Source organism: Dermochelys coriacea, chromosome 1, assembly GCF_009764565.3.
Source record: "Dermochelys coriacea isolate rDerCor1 chromosome 1, rDerCor1.pri.v4, whole genome shotgun sequence".
Lineage (NCBI taxonomy): Eukaryota > Metazoa > Chordata > Testudines > Dermochelyidae > Dermochelys > Dermochelys coriacea.
Genome location: NC_050068.2, coordinates 113,483,725 through 113,498,227, shown reverse-complemented (window position 1 = coordinate 113,498,227; position 14,503 = coordinate 113,483,725). Strand labels below are relative to the sequence as shown.

General features: G+C 42.2%; 1 protein-coding gene across 3 annotated transcripts in view; it reads left to right on the top strand.

The window, feature by feature from the left end:
* The first annotated feature begins 458 nt into the window (after window positions 1–458).
* GCC2 (GRIP and coiled-coil domain containing 2) overlaps window positions 459–14,503 on the top strand; it is a 49,321-nt gene continuing 35,276 nt past the window's right edge. Inside the window, exons 1-6 of one of the 3 annotated variants that reach the window (XM_038404876.2) lie at window positions 459–626; window positions 4,297–4,359; window positions 4,999–5,083; window positions 7,262–7,326; window positions 8,461–8,565; window positions 11,841–14,327. In XM_038404876.2, coding sequence (XP_038260804.1) covers window positions 621–626; window positions 4,297–4,359; window positions 4,999–5,083; window positions 7,262–7,326; window positions 8,461–8,565; window positions 11,841–14,327 — 2,811 coding nt within the window. In that variant the 5' untranslated portion in view covers window positions 459–620. Of the gene's footprint in view, window positions 627–4,296; window positions 4,458–4,998; window positions 5,084–7,261; window positions 7,327–8,460; window positions 8,566–11,840; window positions 14,328–14,503 lie in introns of those variants that run through there. The other 2 variants (XM_043509785.1, XM_043509757.1) reach the window with 2 other exon arrangements.

The window sequence follows — 14,503 nt, the reverse complement described above, 5'->3', positions numbered from 1 at the left end:
AATCCACAGAGCTTGAGTTATAGGCATGGGGGAGAGGGGGGCGTGTCTGTCTACACGACGCTTAACAACCCCTGGCTGGCCCCGCCAGCGGACTCTGGCTCCGGGAGCTAGCGGCTGTTTAATTGCTGTGTAGACGCTCAGGCTTCAGCCCAGGCTCTAGGGTCCCCCCGTGTGCGACTGTCCCCTGCCCTTCCCCGAGGGGAGAAGCGACGTGGAATGGGGACCCCCCCCCCCCGCCTGAGGTTCGCCCTGCGAGCTCCGCTGCGCTCAGACGGGGCGCGCGGGGGGGGGGGGGGCTTCATGGGCGAAACCGCCCGGAGCCGCCGCTGCCCCAGGGCTTGTGGGCGGGGCCGAGCACGAGGCGGCTGCCGCCCCGTGGAGAGGGCGGGGGGAGGGCGGGGCCTGCGTTCAGCAGATGGGCGGGCCGCGGCTAACCACCCGCGTGTTCTCTGGTTACCATAGAAACAGCCGGGAGCGGGGCGGGCCCGAAGCTGCGACCTCTGGCCTGACGTGGGTGCTGACGTAGGAGGCGCGCGGGAGGAGGGGGGTGATGAAGGCGGAAGCAGGATGCGGCGGCGGCGCTGAAACCCCCCACCCGCTGCGCCGGGAGCGGCCCCGCCATGGAGGTACCGGGGCTCGGGCGCCGCCGGGCTGATGCGCGGGGGGAGAATTAACCCGTCACTGGGGGGCGCCCCCACCCCACACGCGGCGGGACTGGGGCCGCGGGAAGCATCTCGCCGGGTCTGGCCTTGGGCGCGTGCTCCCCCCTCCCCCCCCCACCCCGGCCTCCTTCCCGAGGGGCCCCCGCTGTGTGCGCCCCTCGCCTGGCTGCTGTGCGGGGCTACAGGGGAAGCGCTGCACGCGAAGCCCGGAGCCGCAGCGTCACCCCGGGCTGTACGTTGAGCCTGTGTCAAAACAGAGGGTTCAGACTCATTTCTGCCTGGAGCCCGGCCCCTCGGGCCCCGCTTCTTGGGAAGCCACCGCGTGCCCGCTGGGAAACTGCCCCTCGGGGGCCTTGGCAGGAGGAGAGCGGTCTGCCTCCGCCTCGCACTTCACACGGCTTGTGACCGTTTTGTGGTAACAGCAGGGTGGCGCTGGCCCCGCTGAACCAGACCATGTGCACCTTCCCCGTCTGGTACCTTCCTTGTGGGAGTAGAGGCAATCTCATGCTTGAGAGGAAAGTGGAAACAGGGCTATGCACCTGCGGCGTTAGGCAGTTTCACCCCGGGAAGCAAAATTCCAGCCTGACCCCAGTTCAGGGGCCACTCGATCCCTACTTACTTAGAAATTTTATAAAGCCTAATAAGAGCACTCAAGAGCTCTGCGTGACCTTGACAATATTTTAGAAGTATGCTGAAGGACTAGGTGGCCTCAGTTCTGCCGGTCAAATGAAATAACCCGTGACTACATAAATATCATATGTATCAAATATCCAGTAATTTCTAGCACCCGCAAGGACGGGGGCATGTATATTTATGTAACCTTTTTGCAGTTACAAAGATACTTCCAAAGGAAGTTTCAAGTCATGTGTTTGCCATGTGGAATAAATAGATAAATCCAGAGTGATCCCTGGACGTTCCTGGTACACAACTGTTAAGTTATGTGATCACATCTCAGAACATGGCATAGTTTAGTATGATTTGTTTAAAAGATGTCTAGAATTACTATATTTTCTACAAAACTTTAGTTTGGGATTGGTACTTCTGTGTAATTTGTTTGTATTGCGCCTACCTAACTAGAAGCTGATTTAATTGTAAATTAAAAAAGACTATCAAAGTTTTACTCATGTAAAATAAACAGGGAAGTAAATACATCTAGTCTGATAGTGTGAAAAAAAATGGTGAATCAGGTATACAATTTGAATAATATGGAAATACTACCTACAGCAGGGATTGTCAACCTTTGGCATGCAGGCCTTTCAAGGATATCTGCTGGTGGCCGAGATGGTTTGTTTACCTGCAAAATCTGCAGGTTCGGCTGACTGCAGCTCCCACTGGCTGCTGTTTGCTGTTCCAGGCCAATGGGGGCTGCAAGAAGCAGCGTGGGATGTGCTGGCTGCCGCTTCCCGCAGCCCCCATGGGCCTAGAACGGCAAACTGTGGCCAGTGGGAGCTGTGATTAGCCGAACCTGTGGACGCTGCAGGTAAACAAATCATCCCGGTCCACCAGTGGATTTCCCAGTGTCAAAGGTTGCCGATCCCTGACCTACATTATGGCAGAGAAGTCTTGTGTTAGTACACACCTTACGCTGTCTCATGCTGTTTGCTCAGAATTGCTACAAGGTCTGTGTGTGGATCCCAGTCCCTTTTTCATATGCCCTTACTTGAACTTTGAACATGAAGAGACACTGCTAGTATAAGCTCAGAGCTCTCCAGTGACCTGAAAATCAGAAAGGAATCCTACAAAAAGTGGAAACAGACAAACTGCTAAGGAAGAGTACAGAAGACCACAAGCATTTACGGAAAGGCTAAGGCACAAAATGAGTGATGCCTAGCAAGGGACCTAAAAGGCAATAAGAAGAGGTTCTTTAAATACATTAGGAGCAAGAGAAAGATGAAGGAAAGTGTAGGTCCTCTACTTGAGAAATGTGATTTAGATTAAATTTCAAGAACAGTCTTTCACTTTAAAGTAGTTTGACAGCAAACATTGAAAACTGGGAGGGCACATATAGTGGGGGTCAGTCCTGGGGCTGCTACTGTTAAATATTTTCATTAATGACTTGGATAATAGAATGGTGAGTATGCTTATAAAATTTGTTAATACCACAAAGCTGGGGGGATTGCAAGCATTTTAGAGGACAGGTTTAGAACTCAATGATATTAAACTGGAGAATTGGTGTGATATGAACATGAGGAAATTCAATGAAGACAAGTGCAAAGTAATTCACTTAGGAAGGAAAAAATATCAAATGCACAGCTACAAAATGGGGAAATAACTGGCTAGATGGTACTGTTTAAAAGGATCTGGGCATTATAGCGGACCACAAATTGAACATGAGTAAACAATGTGATGCAGTTGCAAAAAAGATTAATGTTCTGGTGTACATTAACAGAAGTGTTTCATGCAAGACGTGGGAGGTAATTGACCTGCTCTACTCAGCACTGGTGGAAATCTCAGCTGGAGTACTGTGTTCAGTTCTGGTCAATACACTTTAGAAAAGATAGCCAAATTGGAGAGAGTCCAGAGGAAAGGAACAAAAATGATTAAAGATTTAGGAAATCTGACCTATGAGGAGAGGCTGAAAAACTGGGAAAAGAAGACAGATAACAAGTCTTCAAATATGTTAAGGGCTGTTATAAAGAGGACAGTGACTAATTGATCTGTGTCTACTGACAATAGGACAAGTAGTAATGGGCTTAATCTGCAGCAAGGGAGATTTAGGTTAGATATTGGGGAAAAAATTTAACAATAAGGTGAGTTAAATTCTGAAATAGGCTTCTAAGGAAGGTTGTGGAATCCCCATCATTGGAGGTTTTAAAGGGCAGGTTGCACAAATACCTTTCAGGGGTGGTCTAGGTCTACTTAGCACAGGGGGCTGGACTTAACTTTTTTAGGTTCCTTCCAGCCCTACATTTCTATTGTTCTATCTTCCCAAGTATAGGTGAAGATTAAATCACCTTCCAAACCCAGACCAAGATGATGATGTAAACCTCTTTGAATGTAGTTTGGGAGATCCTACCATAAAAATCACTGTTCATTTAAATGTTGCTCCTCCACTAGCATTTTCATTTGTCCACATCTTTAAGGCAGGTCTTTTGTTAGGTTATTGAGCCATACTTTCCAGACCAGTTGTAAACAAAATAAGTAGATTTTTGCCCACCTTGTGTATATCAGTTCTTTGGTTAGGAATTCCATATCTAAAAGACAGATTTCTAAGAATATACTCAAAAAAGAAAAGGAGTACTTGTGGCACCTTAGAGACTAACAAATTTATTAGAGCATAAGCTTTCGTGAGCTTCACGAAAGCTTATGCTCTAATAAATTTGTTAGTCTCTAAGGTGCCACAAGTACTCCTTTTCTTTTTGCGAATACAGACTAACACGGCTGCTACTCTGAAACCTAAGAATATACTGGCTCACATCATCATGCTGTGATGCATCTATCCTGATCCAGCTATCTGTGATGAATGTCTGAGCTCATTTCTTCCATTTTTTAAATCTTAATTTTCTTGAGTTCCAAGCTCTACTAGAGTGGTTAATTACTGTCAAGGTACAACAGGTTCTTAACCAGTTCCATTAGTAGTCTAATGGAGAGTTGAGTTCAGTTCTGATGTGCTGTGCTTTGTTTTGTTTTTCAGGTGCAAGATGCTGGACAAGATATGGTGGCTTCCTATGCCACACCAGGAAGTGGTAAATCGAAGGTAAACTTTCTTTACAAATGTAACTGATTTGGACAGATTTACAACCTGCTGCACTAGCTGCTACTGGGGGGAACATTTGAGAGATTAATGTTAAAAAGGTAAACACTGACTCCTCTATTTGCCAAAACTAAATTGTGGTTGTTAAACCTAGAGAGCCCTGTTAAACTTTGGAGAATGCTGAAGAAAAATCTTTTTAATGCTATTGGCAGTTATTACTGGAAGCAAATTTACTAACGTTTTAAAAAACACTTGGCAGCATCCAGTTGAAACAATGGACTTCATTTCTTTAGGGTATAAATTTCTTTTAAATTTACTACCCACTTGTACAACAATGTTAGTCAGCATGCCAGGTTAAAAACATTCAGCAATTTACATGATTCTCAAATGCCTCCTTAGCTTTTTCAGTTTGGCAGGCCTTTTTTTTTTTTAACTTGTTTGAAGATTTTTAATCCATCTCTGAATGCTAACCCTTCACAACCGAGTCTTACTTTCACATTGCTATTGGCTACTTAAGCCCTTTGGAGTAAACTTGTAAGAGTTAACGTAGAATTAGAACCAGACATTTAATATTCCTTGTTTTCAGTGTTATAGTCATCAGGCATAGGGATAGCCTATTTTGTAATCTGTCACATTTTACAGCTGGATACACTGTCCAAAGATGATCTCATCAAATTTGCGAAGAAGCAAATGATGCTTATGCAGAAGGTGAAGTCAAGATGCACAGGTACCATACAGAAAAGGGATTTATTTGGCTGTTCCAAGATTTTTGTATTGCTTAAAGGAAAAAAAAAAAGTGGGGTTGGGGGAGAGAAGAGAACTGGTGTATTGACTTAATGGTAGTGTTCTCTGTTACAGTGTTTGACCTCTGGATTTGATTCCCAGGTGAAAAACTTAGATTTTCCAGCAACCCATTTTATTCCATTTTCCCTGCTTCTGTGAGAGGATAGAGGTAGAAAGCCCAGAGTGGAGTGAAGAAGAGGAATTGCATTGATCTTATAGGTTTCAGAGTAGCAGCCGTGTTAGTCTGTATTCGCAAAAAGAAAAGGAGTACTTGTGGCACCTTAGAGACTAACAAATTTATTAGAGCATAAGCTTTCGTGAGCTACAGCTCACTTCATAAATTTTACTAACCAAGCAAGGAGGAGTGTGATGGGAGAAAACAACTTGCTTAAGAGAGTAACTGAACTGTATCTTGAAGTGGGGCCTTTCATTGTGTGTCTGCTCCCCATACTTGATAGAGTGTTTGCTTTTATATGTCATGGCATACAGTAGCACGTTTTGATGTTGGCAGAGGGAGGGTGGAAATCCAAGACAAGTAGTAATATGTAAAATAATTTTACATATTAAACACATCATATCATGCAACCCTGTCTTGGGGGGAGAATAATATTTATAAATAAGTTAGCTATTGTGTAATTACTCAGTGTTGCTTCATTTGAAAAGAAACAGTAAAAGATTGCAGACCCCATTTTGGGTTAATTATGGGAATAGATTATCTGGTTTAGAAAAAAAAAGTGAGGATGGTAGTGTAGAGAAGTTCACTCACCTTTCACAAGTGCCCCTGGTTGAGTGTGTGCAGGCCTGCACTTTGTCTCTCTGTAGCTCAGTGGTTCTCAAACTTTTGTATTGGTGACCCCTTTCATACAGCAAGCCTCTGAGTGCAATCCTCCCACCCCATTATAAATTAAAATCACTTTAATATTTAACACTATTATAAATGCTGGAGGCAAAGCAGGGTTTGGGGTGGAGACTGACAGCTTGCAACCCCCCACATCATAACCTCAACTCCTGAAGGGGTCACAACCCCCAGTTTGAGAATTCATGCTGTAGGTCTCCTTGGGCTTAGACTACAGGACTAAGAAAGAATCTATCAGTGGTCTCAGCCCTGGTATTGAGCCATACTCAGGACTTCCCCCTGGAGGCAATGTCTTTGCCCTCTCTGGGTGTTTCAGGCCCTAGATCTCCTGCTGGGCCACTAAAGAGTTCAGTTCTCCTTCTGGGGCACCTCAAAGTCCAGGCCACTTCCCTCAGTGCCTAATGGGTGGGGGGAGGGTTCACAAGTGGCTGATCCAGACCCTCCCACTACTCCAGGTCCCAGACTAGGGACTCTGTAGATAGCAGCCATCTGCCATGTCCCTTTATCTAAGCTATGCCACTGCTCTGATTCCCTAGGCCACTACCCCACAGCCCTGCACCTTCTTCACCCTTACCTGAGGGCCTTGTCCTGATGGAGTCCCAACAACCAACCTAGAGCTCCTTCTTGCTCTCCCCCCATTTCTGCCAGCTCTGCTCTGACCAAGGTCCTGTCACTTCCTCAGCCAGCCACACTCCTCCAGTTCCAGCAAGGAATTGATCTCATGTTGTCCCTGCAGCTCTTCTTATACTAGTCTACTGGGCCCTGATAGGGGCTGCAGGGAGCAGCCAATCTGATTGGCTGTGTCCCCCACAGCAACTCTAGACAGCTTGGATGACTTTTACCACTGGCCTTTTCTGGGGTGGGGTGTGGCAGGGCCACAAGACCTCCAGCAGGGGGCCTCAGAGGGTCTTGTACAGCCTGTCACAGAACTAAATTTTTTGCTTTTTCCTTTCACTGATGTAATGCTTCACAACTTTTAACCCATCTATTTGAGGCAAATACTACATTTTTATATACCAAGTTTCAGCCTAATGTATATTTTGATGACTATGTGACTTTTGAATACTAATATGCCAATACTAATTCTTAAGTTACACTGACTTGGTGTTTTGAAATTTTTAAAATCTGATGTCATTACTATACTATTGTAATACGTTAATTATATTTATAATCTCATAAAGTGACAGATTCTCTTCTGAGTTAGAAGCTGCTCTTTGAAATGTGAAACGATTATGGTGAATTTTTATATAAATTTTTTTGTTTTAGAATTGGAAAAAGAAATTGAACTCAAATCAAAACCAGCTGCTGGAGGAGCTGATGATATTATTCAGGTAGGAATATATAATTGTTTTTGATGTACTATACATAATAAATGACCCAGGGAAATCTTTCTATTGGTAGTTTGCTATTCAGTAAACACCATTTTACTCAGACTATCTGGGACCAGTCCTTCTCATGCACATAAGACACTTTCTTTACCATCCTCCGCCAAGTATCTTGTGAGTCTTACTTCATGTATGGAAATACTTAATTTTTGTGTAAGTTTTCTGAAAAATTACTAGTAAAATGTTAGGTTTCAGAGTAGCAGCCGTGTTAGTCTGTATCTGCAAAAAGAAAAGGAGTACTCGTGGCACCTTGGAGACTAACAAATTTATTTGAGCATAAGCTTTTGTGAGCTACAGCTTTTGTGAGCTACATCGGAAGTGAGCTGTAGCTCACAAAAGCTTATGCTCAAATAAATTTGTTAGTCTCTAAGGTGCCACAAGTACTCCTTTTTTTTTTTTTTTTTTTTTTTTTTTTTTTTTAAGTAGAATGTTAATCCTCTTTTCTTAAGTTTCTCCTTCATAGGAGAGTAGTCTAGCTCATGATGATGAACGTTTGCACTGCCATTATAAAGAAATGGGGCAGCAGTTTTACTCAGTCCAACAGTTAAAAAGTGCTTTTTATTTTCTGAATTTATCACAATAAATACACTATTCAAATATTTTTAGATTTGAACTGGCTCTTTGAGTTTAGTAGCGAAATCATCTATTTTGCTGAAAGTGTAGTAACTTATGTAGCTACTCAGATATAAAGTTAGTGTAAGAACCTGTAAACTATTGAAACAAAATTCAGATTGTTTAAATATTAGTTTAATGGTTAAAACAATTATTTACACTTTGCTTTTTTTCTGGAGGTATAAATAATAAAATAGGAAGCCAGTTTTCCAGTGCAGCAAGTTCGTTCTGCTCAGTGTATTAACAGTGAGAGGTGTTTTGTTAGCAGTACAGTTGTCACTATACTCTGTCTTCTCTATGTGAACTGAAGGTAATGTATTGTAATGGGCTTGGTTTTCTGTTGCACAATGTGCAGAAAATCTGAAGGTCAATACCTGAGCTCTGTAGCATTGCCTCGCAAAGGTTGGTGAGACTTTGCATTTTCATTTTTTTTTTTCGAACAGTCTTCTCACTCTCTCTCCAAATTAGGCTCTCTCAGAAAGGCTGGATGCTGTTCTTCTGGAAAAAGCAGAGATCCAGCAGCAGTGCGTAGCCCTCAAAAAAGAAAATGCTAAAAGGAAACAAGAAGCAGAGGTAGTGAAATGAGCAATAAAATGTTTCTGCTAAAAACATTTCTAGTCCTTAGTATTTTTGTTTTCTAGTTTAATAATTACGATTGTATGGTTCATGTTTTAATCACTTTTTTTCTCATTCTCTTCTGTTTATTGTTAGTTAATAATACTCATAGTTTGTATATTTTTAATTATAATCACCAATGTGATTTCCAGTTTCCCAAAATTATTACAATACCTGTTTGCAAGTCTTAAAACTAATGGGTTATGTACAGACTAAATGGTCAGTGTCAAGTTGTCCTGCTGTGACTCAGGAGCATGGGTACCTAAGTTGCCTCTAAGCTGCATGGCTGCACAGTGGGCTATCAAGGGCAACGCAGGCGCGCAGCCACAGGGTCCTTGATTGGGGAGGAGAGAGGCGCCTCTCCCCTGGCCCTAGGCTGCTGTGGCAAGAGAGGGCTGATGAGGAGTCCTCTCTCCTCACCTCCGCCCTGGGGCAGTCTGCACCCCAAACCCCTCAGCCCCGGCCCCACCGAGGAGCCCACACCCCCAGCCAAAGACCTGTCCCACTCCTGCACCCCAACCCTCTGCCCTAGCCCTGAGCCCCCCCGCACCTCAAACCCCGCATCTCCAGCCCCACCCCAGAGCCCGCACTCCCAGCCGGAGCCCTCACACACACACACACCCTGTGTCCCAATCCCGCACCCCAGCCCTGAGCCCCACCTACACTCCAAACCCCTCGCCCCACCCCCACCACACATCACCTCCATATGGATGAGCATAACAAAATCCATTCCACGCACGGATGTAAAATATTGGAGGGAGCATCGGTGAGTACCAACCTCAGGGCAGACTATTAAGTACCAGGTCATAAACCCCAAATTGGCTGCAGGTTCTGTAGTTAGATTTTACCGATCAATTTTCAAGTGTAAGCTCCTCAGACACTATAACAGCTTAAATATGGAGTCACAGACACACTCCTTGGGTACTCCAATGTACTCATCACCTAGGCAAGCCTACCCTTGAGATAGATGGTACTTTATACTACAAATCACAACAGCAGTCAGGTTACTTCCAGTCTCAAAGGACCAGTCACTTACCCCAGGTCAATTGCACCTTAGATCTCACACCAAAGAGCACACTTTTAGCCAATCGTATGACAAACTACGTACAGATTTATTAATAGGAAAAGGGAAAAGAGTTATTTACAAGGTTAAAACAGTTAAACATACATACACAAATGAGTTACAATCTTAAGTTTCAAAAGGTAATATAGAGCTTGCTTATTATAGAAGCTTCTATGATCTTTAGAGCTAACCCAGGCTAAACAGCTGGGGATTCCTTGCTTATGTCTAGAAACCCTGCCTCCAGAATCCAAGCAGCAATGAGATACAGTTCCTCCTTGTTAGGGGGTTTTTAATTCCCTTTCCCCTTCTGCTTTGAGCTGCAAACTCAGAGATGGGAGGAATTCATTTCCAAAACTCATCTTCATGGGGAGTGGGGGAGAGTAAACAACAAAATATTTTGTCCTCTTTAATATTCCACTCCAGTCTGTCTGGTGTTTATGGGCCTTCCTTGTTGGACAGGACATAACACCTTCTGTTGGAGACCAGCATTTCACTCTAGTTAAGGTTTCAGAGTAGCAGCTGAGTTAGTCTGTATTCGCAAAAAGAAAAGGAGTACTTGTGGCATCTTGGAGACTAACAAATTTATTTGAGCATAAGCTTTCGTGAGCTACAGCTCACTTCATCGGTTTTCCACTGAATGCATCCGATGAAGTGAGCTGTAGCTCACGAAAGCTTATTATGCTCAAATAAATTTGTTAGTCGCTAAGGTGCCACAAGTACTCCTTTTCTTTTTACTCTAGTTAAGGTCTTTCTCTTGTCTGGTGATTACACAGTTAAAAAGACTTACAGTGCAAATCCTCAAATATTACCTTACCATATGGGATACAGATGTTATAAGTGAGATTAATGCTTGCAGCAACTCACAAGCGTTCAATAAAGTTTCCACACTAAACACATAGTTGGAATCCCAATACCTATTGTAACAATACTAACATACAGGTGAGCCAGACTGATTTTAGTTGTTGAGGTCTGGAGACAGTCAACAAGTTAAGGCTTGAAATTAGGCGAACATTTCTAATCATCAGATGAGTGAAGTAAAAGAACAGCTTTCCAAAGGGAGTAGTGGGGGCAAAACACCTAACTGGCTTCAAGACTGAGCTTGATAAGGTTATAGAGGGGATGGTCTCATGTCACTGCTTACAATGGCATGTCGCCAATCTCTGACTGCTAGCAGAAAATATATCCAACGGCCGGTGATGGGGCACTAGATGGGGAGGGCTCTGAGTTACTACAGAGAATTCTTTCCCAGGTGTCTGGCCGGTGGGACTTGCTGAAATGCTCAGGGTCCAACTGACTACCATATTTGGGTTCGGGAAAGAGTTTTCCCCGGGTGAGATTAGCAGAGATCCGGGAGTGAGGGGGGGTGTTGGTCTTCCTCTGACCATGGGGCTTGGGTCACTCGCAGGTTTAAACTAGTGTAAATGGTGGATTCTCTGTAACTTTAAATCTTTAAACCATGATTTGAGGACTTCAGTAACTCAGTCGGGGGATAGGGGTCTGTTACAGGAGTTGATGGGTGAGGTTCTGTGGCCTACAATGTGCGGGAGGTCAGACTAAATGACCATGATGGTTCCTCCTGACCTTAAAGTCTATGAATCTATGAGACCTTGGAATAAGCTGGCATCTGGTCCACCAGCATCACAGTCAGACCCTGCAGAAAGAATCCATTAACTAGCATAACCTTAAAACGTATCCACAAAAAGAAAAGGAGTACTTGTGGCACCTTAGAGACTAACAAATTTATTTGAGCATAAGCTTTTGTGAGCTACAGCTCACTTCATGAAAGCTTATGCTCAAATAAATTTGTTAATCTCTAAGGTGCCACAAGTACTCCATCTCTAGTACGCTAATCAACATCAAGGATTTGTTTATTCCAAACTCTTCCCAGTTTCCTTGGTTGTACATGGGACAGAGACCTTTTCAATTCAGAGATCACAATATCTAAGTTTGCAGGTATATGAATTACTTGATAAATTATTAGGTTGTAAAATTTAATCATTTTAGTTACTGATATCTAACTTCCACATTAGCATGAGTTCAAATGGCATTTATTATGCAGATGAATGACTTTGTCACTGATTTTTCAGTTGGGGAAGTCATATGCTGGTTTTTATCTATTTTTGGTTTTAATTTCTTTCTATGTAATTATTGACATACATGTTTGGTTTAGGTTGCTGTAACTAAGACAGAAGTACTGCAGAAGCAGTTGGAACAATCCAGCATTGACCACTTGAAAGATACTGAAGGCCTTAAGAATGAAGTAGTAAGAGCACAGTCCAAATTCAATGAAGACTTAGCCAAACTGCAGAAAGAACTGCAGGAAGAAGTGAAGAAACAAATGTGGCTTGCAGAACAGCTTGAACTTCATAGTAATCAACAAGAGGAAACTAAAAGACTACAAGAAGAGGTCCAGCAAATTAAGCATACATATGAGGAACAGATTTCATGTCTCAACAAACAGTTGAAAACTATCAGTGAGGATAAAAACAAAGAAATTGAAAATCTGCAAGAAGTTATCAAAAATAATTCTGAACATCATTGTACTGAAATCAATAATCTGCATGAAGAACTTGTACAACTGAAGGATGCACACCAGGAAGAGGTGTCAGAATTGATGTGTCAGCTTGAAGCCACTTCTAAAGAATATGAAGAGGAGCGAAACCAGATAAATCGACGAAAGCTGGACTTAACAGAGCAGCACTTGGTAAAAGAAGAAAGCATGAAGGATGAATTATGTGCTAGTAATGAGAAATATGAACATGAATTGGATCAACTAAGAGATACTGTAAATAAAAATAAAGAAAATGAGACAGATGTTAAAGATGTACAAGGAGAAACTTATGTGGACACAAAAATGGAAGAAAAGGTCAAACACTTAGAACATATTTTAAAAGAACTGGAATCTCAACACAGTATATTAAAAGATGAATTAACCTATATGAATAATGTTAAGTTAAAACTGGAGGAGGAAATGCAGCGTGCAAAGGATGAGTATTTTCATGAGCGGGAAGACTTGGAGTTTAAAATTAATGAACTGCTACTTGCTAAAGAAGATCATTGTTGTGTAATTGAAAAACTAAAATCAGAGCTCCAAGCAACAAGACACCAATATGAAATCACTGTAAAAGAGCATAACCTAGAAGTTCAAAATCTGAGAGAAAAACAAGAGAGAGAGATTTCAGAACTACATCAGACTTTATTGTCAAATTCAGAAAAAGAAAATATGGCATTGGTTTTTGAAATACAGGATCTTAAGGAACAGTATCAAAAGCTCATACAGGAGAAGGAAGAAGCAGTGTTCAGTTATGAGAGTTTGAGGGAAACGCTGGAAACGCTACAAACTGAATTGGGGGAATCAGCTGGAAAGATCAGTCAGGAGTTTGAGTCAATGAAGCAGCAGCAAGCTTCTGATGTCAGTGAGCTACAGCAGAAACTCAGAGCTGCTTTCAATGAAAAGGATGTTCTTCTTGAGACAGTGAATCATCTTCAGGAAGAAGCAGAAAAATTATCATCTAAACAAGCTGAGCTTAAGCATAAAATAGTCAGCTTTCAGGAGGCAAATGCGGCAATGGTGATCTCTCTTGATCAAAAAGAGACCACGGTAAAAGAACTGGAGGAAAAGGTGACTAGTCTTGCCTCTCAAAAAAATGGTATCTTACATGAACTGAAATCTTCTGCTGAAGAAGTAGAAAAACTCCAAGAAATGTGTAAAAAAGAAGAAGAAAAGGTTCTGGAACTTCAGCAACAAGCAGAATTTGTTAACCAGCGCAACAGTGAACTGAAAAAAAATGTAGAGGATTTAACAGAGACACTAAAAGAAGCTTTAAAAGAGAAGGATGAGAATAACCAAAAGTTAGTGCAATTAGAGGAACAAATGGAAGCACTCTTGCTTGATAGAAAGAGTCTGTTATCTCAAGCATGTACTCTTCATGAGGAAAATGAGAAAATCAATAAGGAAAAAGACAAAATAAGTAGTAATTTGGAAAAGGTTGCCTCTGAAAAGGACTGGCTAGTGTTTAAAGAACAAGCTGAAAGTTTAGAAAAGAAATTACAAATTGCTGTTGAAGAAAAAGATCATTTAACTATGCTTCTTGAAAACAAACAAGCACATGTATTACTTGTCAAAACTCAACTATACAGTTTACTTGAGCAAATAGGGTCCAGACTTTCAGATGATGATGATGAACATGATGCTATTAATTTGCTGCAGGTTGCAAATGAATCCTTAGCAAAAATGAAAGAAGAACAACAGAGCCTTACTTTGCAGAATGATGAAAAAGTTCTTCAGTTACAGCAGAAGGTTGAGAGACTTCAGAAAGAAAATGTAGTTCAATGTGCAGAGCTCAGATCTTTGCTGGAAAACATTGAAAAAGAAAAGTCTCTCTTAACCGAAAAATTAGAAGGAGCTTTGTCAGAAAAAGCAGCATTGCAGTTAGACATCCAAGAGAGGAAGAGTGCCAATGAGAAAGCAAGGAATGAAAACCAAGATCTTCTAGCTTGTATTGAAGAGATCTCTCAAAAACTTGCATGTTATGAAAGCCAAATACAAGAGCAACAGAAGGAATCTTTTACAGAAGAGCAAGAAAACCTAAAACTCAGTCTAGAACAAAGAGAGGCTGAACTTAGAAACGTGAAAGCTGAACTGACTTCTCTAAAGGTTATGCTTTTTGTTATTTCAGTATACAGACTAAACTTCTAAGACTTAATGAAAGTTCAAAAGAATTTTCACGTTATTTTGTGGCCCTAAAGTGAATTTTTCCCTTTCAGAAAAGTCCTTTCTCCATTCCCCCTTATCAAGAAAACATAAAATTGTACATAAATCGTAATATTTAT